Source organism: Scophthalmus maximus, chromosome 3 (genome assembly GCF_022379125.1).
Source record: "Scophthalmus maximus strain ysfricsl-2021 chromosome 3, ASM2237912v1, whole genome shotgun sequence".
NCBI lineage: Eukaryota > Metazoa > Chordata > Actinopteri > Pleuronectiformes > Scophthalmidae > Scophthalmus > Scophthalmus maximus.
Window position 1 is genome coordinate 19,860,001 of NC_061517.1, and position 5,065 is coordinate 19,865,065.

Here is a 5,065-nt window from a genome sequence, read left to right on the forward strand (position 1 = left end):
GTTCGGTGACACGCTGCGTAACATTGAATCATGAATGAAGTTATGATTACAACACATTTCAAAGCTTTGAACATGATCTCAGCACGGTGACACAGTAGCTTTAGAGGGATGAAGTAAGAATGGGCCTTAAATACAAAGTTACACAATGTCAAAAAACATTTATAATAATCTGCAAATGATTTTAAAGTGATATCAGACTGATTCTGAAGCAAATAGTAGCAACAGCGGAATCGTGTTGCTCCTTTACTTCCAGGTGCAGGCAGTATGAAAACAAACTGATGCTATCAAATGCTGACAATGGCCACAGTGGCCCTGTTCAGACCTGGTATTACTATATTTACTAGTGGCCACGTCTGGTTCAGTCACAATTTCTGACTAATAGATGCTGATCCCACTTTTATTTAAGGTGACATATTATGAAAAAAACACTTTCAGTGTTTGTGCACATAAATGTGTGTCTCTGTGGAGCCTGCCAGGACCATAAACTGTGAAAAAAGACCACCCTGTCGTTTGTTTGTGAGCTGGCTAAACCGTCTGAACAACTGGTTCAGATTTATCTCTCCCACTGTGATGTCACAGTTGGACTCTTTTGGGGGTAACCCCGCCTGCAATCTGAGAATCTTCACTTTTCTGGTGAAGGGGCGAGACATTTCCTATACGTGTTGAAATCGGTTGACCAATCACAGCAGCCATGGCGATCTGGCCAACCAGAGCAGACTGGGGTTTATCAGGAGGCGGAGCTAAAAGAAATCCAGGAGTTTTAGACAGAGGGTGAAAAGAGGAGCTGAAGGAATGGGTAGTATGAGAACACTGATGCCTTTTCTGAACATAAGAGCATGTTAACCTTTTTAAGTGGTAGGGTTAAAAGTATGAACCTAAATATTATCACAATATGTCACTTTTAATGCTGACTGATGCAGCATCAGATCTGTGGCTCCAGCCCTCACACTGATCACGATGCCCGATTACAGATGCACCAGGGGACTTGGAGGAGAGTTCGCCTGAGGGTGGGTCTGACCCGGAGGGCAGCCAGGGCGAGGCGGCGCAGGACGGGCCCCCGCAGGCGCAGCTGCTGCAGGTGCAGGTGCAGTCCAGCCAGAGCCAACAGATCGTCTTGATCGACAGCTCCTACCAGTGCCAGTTCTGCGCCAGCAAGTTCAAGACCTACTTCCAGCTCAAGTCCCACATGACCCAGCACAAAGGGGAGCAGGTGAGCGCACATGGGGGAGCGTGCATGCTCGGGTGACGGGGGATGACAAAACATTCACGGCAAAAGTGGCTCAGTGAAAATGAACTTCCCTGCAGGTTTACAAGTGCGTGCTGAAGTCCTGCTCGCAGACGTTCCAGAAGCTGGATCAGTTCTTGGAGCACATCCGCACGCACCAGGAGCAGCTGACGTACCGCTGCCACCTCTGCAGCAAGGTGTTCCCCTCGCTGTTTGAACTGGGGGTCCACCAGTACTCCCACTGCTTCTGCCCGCAGCAGAGCGCGCACAAGGAAATCACCGTCTACAGGTCAGCGCAGCCACTCGTGTTATGGATCACACATCAGTTGATAGCATTTGCGAACAGTAACAATATAAAGAGTAACACCAATCTAAATAAAATCTTAACAATGCAGTGTCTGAGCATAGTGGGCATATGTTTACTTCTGCTTTCTCTGCTCTTCACACCAGCTATAGAAACAAATGGGGTCATCCCTATGTTCCCTCAAGGATTTCCCCCCAAATTAGGCCCGATGTTCCCTCAGCCCTATGTTCCCTCATTTCTCTTAAATTTCACCCACATCAAAATTAGGACATATGTAAGGGTGAGGGTGAGGGACCATAGGGGTTGAGGGAACACAGGGCTGAGGGAACCCGGGGCTGAGGAAACACAGGGCTGAGGAAACACAGGGCTGAGGGGGAACACAGGGCTGAGGGGACACAGGGCTGAGGGGGAACACAGGGCTGAGGAAACACAGGGCTGAGGGGACACGGGGCTGAGGGGACACAGGGCTGAGGGGACACAGGGCTGAGGGGACATGGGGCTGAGGGGGAACACAGGGTTGAGGAAACACAGGGCTGAGGGGACATGGGGCTGAGGAAACACGGGGCTGAGGGGACACAGGGCTGAGGGGGAACACGGGGTTGAGGAAAAGCAGGGCTGAGGGAACATAGACACACTCCCGCCTCATGTTTCTGTTTCTTGCATACCGACCTCAGGTGCGTGAAGTGTCAGAGCAGATATTCCACCCAGGAGGCATTGGAGCAACATCTGCTGACGGCCTCTCACAGCTTCCCCTGCCCACACTGTCAGAAGGTACAACACACACGGATGTGACAAGGACAAACTGTACGACTGTACGAAGGCGACATATTGTTACTTATTATGCTTTTTTTTGTTTTTCCCTTTCGTCTAGTGTGTTAGGTGTTTTCTGAATGTAAAAGCTCGGCAAAGTTCAAAAGCGCAAAGTCCGCGGTAAAGGGAGCTCCTCTCCCTGACAGAAATCACTGCTCCTGCTGCTCCTGAAACGCCTCGTCAGTAGTCCGGCAGATGCTTCCGACGTAACGGAAGCATCTGCAGGTCTGGCCGACCCCAAACAGAGCTGGGTAAAGCGAGAGCGAGAGAACTTACCCTGCGTTCCATTCCATTACTCGAAACCTTTTTTTCCCGACCTCCCGACTCGGAATTTCTGACTCGGGAGGTTGTAATCCTGGGTCCCGAGATTATACTGGATATATGAGCGATAAACCTGACGTCTGAGCTCCGAGTTCCGAGCTATAATGGAACGCAGAATTAATACACGCGCTGGAAGCGGTTGACCAATCACAACAGAGTGGGCCAGCTGGCCAATCAGAGCAGACCGGGCTTCACTGGGAGGAAGGGAGGGAGGGGCCTTAAAGAGACAGGAGCTCAAACCAAGTGGTTCAGGCAGTGTTAACTGAACATTAGAGCATGCAGTTCAGGTGTTAGATGTCACTTCCTGTGCGACCTGGATTTGATTTCTCTCTGTTCTTCAGGTATTTCCGTGTGAAAGGTACTTCAGACGCCACCTGCCCACCCACGGCGCCGGAGGGAGGTTCAAGTGTCAGATCTGCAAGAAGGCCTTCAAGACGGAGCACTACCTCAAACTCCACATGCGTATTCACTCAGGTCTGAGAGACGTTTTCCCGAAAATGATTTTTCTAAAGCCAAACTTTCTCAGTTCTACAGCAAAGACAGAGGCAGATGTGTTCATATTTTTGCTGTAGGTTGTCTGTTCATGATGTCTGAGTATTTGTAGGCAGCTCCGGTTTCAGCGCGTGTTATCGCTGTGGTGTCTTTGGCTGTTGCCGGAAATCAGTAATGCATTAATGTTGATGCTTGATGTTTATGAAATTGAAGAAGCGCCAGCACCATTTGTATGTGACGCATTCCGATCGTAGTGTGACATCCGCATGAATTCTTTAATCAAATTAGTGCGCCGAGCTTGACGCTGACTCCTCTCCCCAGGCGAGAAGCCGTACAAATGCTCCCTCTGTGAGGCGACGTTCAACAGGAAGGACAAAGTGAAGCGACACATGCTCATCCACGAGCCGTTCAAGAAATACAAGTGTCCCTTCAGGTGACGTCACGGACACAGGCCCACCCGTTTGTCTTCCCTCCTCCCTAATTTCTTCTCATCATTCGTGCCTTCTCAGCTTTTCCGTCACTTCGTCGAGTTTCTAAACAAAATGTCTCATTTAACCTTATGTCTTGTGTTTGCTCACCAGGACTCACGTTGGCTGCACCAAAGAATTCAACAGACCAGACAAACTCAAGGCCCACATCCTGTCACATTCTGGTGAGATGACGGAATATTCTTTGTGATGTTCTGATAAATCACAGCTGCGATCAAACATCCTTTCACACATCAGCACTCAACAGATCTATATAAAAATAAGTGAACAGCGCGACCAGATTAGATATTAGTGGTGAGCCAGTTGTGGAATCGTCGCTGTTGGACAAATTCCTCTTTTTTTAGACATACCTGAGAATTGTCTGCAAATCAGAAAAAGGGCGTTTGACGTTGCTGCACTGACTCTTATGAGCTTCTTCTCCTCTCCAGGTATCAAACCGTACAAGTGTCTGTTTTGTCAAAAGGCGTTCAGCCGCAGGGCCCACATGCTCGAGCACCAGCAGTCTCACACGGACAACTACCGCTTCCGGTGCTCCACCTGCAACAAGGGATTCACCAGACAGAGCTACTACAGGGATCACAAATGTCCCGCAGCGGGGTGCGGGACGGGAACGGAGGGAGGGGCTGGGGAGGCGGAGGGAGGCGAGGCGATGGTGGAGGAGGAGCAGGAGAAGGACGGGGAGGATGACGGGAGGTGCGGCAGGTTCTCCAGAGAGGCGGAAAGGCCAGGCGCCGGCGGAGACGACGGGGAGGAGGACGAGAGCTCAAAGTGCAGCCACGAGCGGCTGGGAAGACATGAGGAAGACGAGGAGGAGGACGAGGGAGAGCGGACTGATGAAGGTTGTCGAGCTGCGATGTGTATCACCACCATTGGAGGGCACACAGATAGAGAAGCAGAGGAGGAGGAGGAGGAGGAGGAACATGAACATGAACATGGCGGCCAGGCCCTGGAGCAGGTTCAGAGCAATGGCCAGAACTGTTTGCAGCAGCCATGTTTGTAGTTCTTCAGCATCGTCTTTGAACGTTTTCCAGGAACGGGACCGTCTCACAAACTCAGTCATCCATGATTCGATCTGAAAACAAGAGTCTGGGAAATGATTTGTTTTAAATTAAAACGCTATTTAAACTACATCCACTCGTTTTACTTCTTTCATGAAAAGGATTTGTGGCACGTTACCTCGTACGTCCACATCGCCAAGACAACCGGCGGATGTTTTCCATGTTCTTTGTGCCGTCAAAAGCGCTGGCAAAAAGTTCTCTAATTTTTTAAAGCAGAAAGTAAATTGTTCTAAATATACGATCTCAAACTAATCTGGATAAAGACGCGTCCTCGAAAATGACCAAACATGAATTAATATTAATGGATTAGAAAGTCGCAGGGACTGAAACAGACTAACAAATAATGCCTATAACACCGATTCTTATG

At 49.6% G+C, this 5,065-nt stretch overlaps 1 protein-coding gene across 3 annotated transcripts in view; it reads left to right on the top strand.

Moving 5' to 3' along the window:
• Positions 1–4,768, top strand: part of znf341 (zinc finger protein 341) — a 10,026-nt gene extending 5,258 nt beyond the window's left edge. For all 3 annotated transcript variants that reach the window (XM_035645761.2, XM_047331092.1, XM_035645763.2), the window contains exons 10-16: positions 972–1,210; positions 1,306–1,514; positions 2,204–2,300; positions 3,002–3,134; positions 3,474–3,585; positions 3,734–3,804; positions 4,069–4,768. In XM_035645761.2, coding sequence (XP_035501654.2) covers positions 972–1,210; positions 1,306–1,514; positions 2,204–2,300; positions 3,002–3,134; positions 3,474–3,585; positions 3,734–3,804; positions 4,069–4,640 — 1,433 coding nt within the window. In that variant the 3' untranslated portion in view covers positions 4,641–4,768. The remainder of the gene's footprint in view (positions 1–971; positions 1,211–1,305; positions 1,515–2,203; positions 2,301–3,001; positions 3,135–3,473; positions 3,586–3,733; positions 3,805–4,068) is intronic.
• The last annotated feature ends 297 nt before the right edge of the window (positions 4,769–5,065 follow it).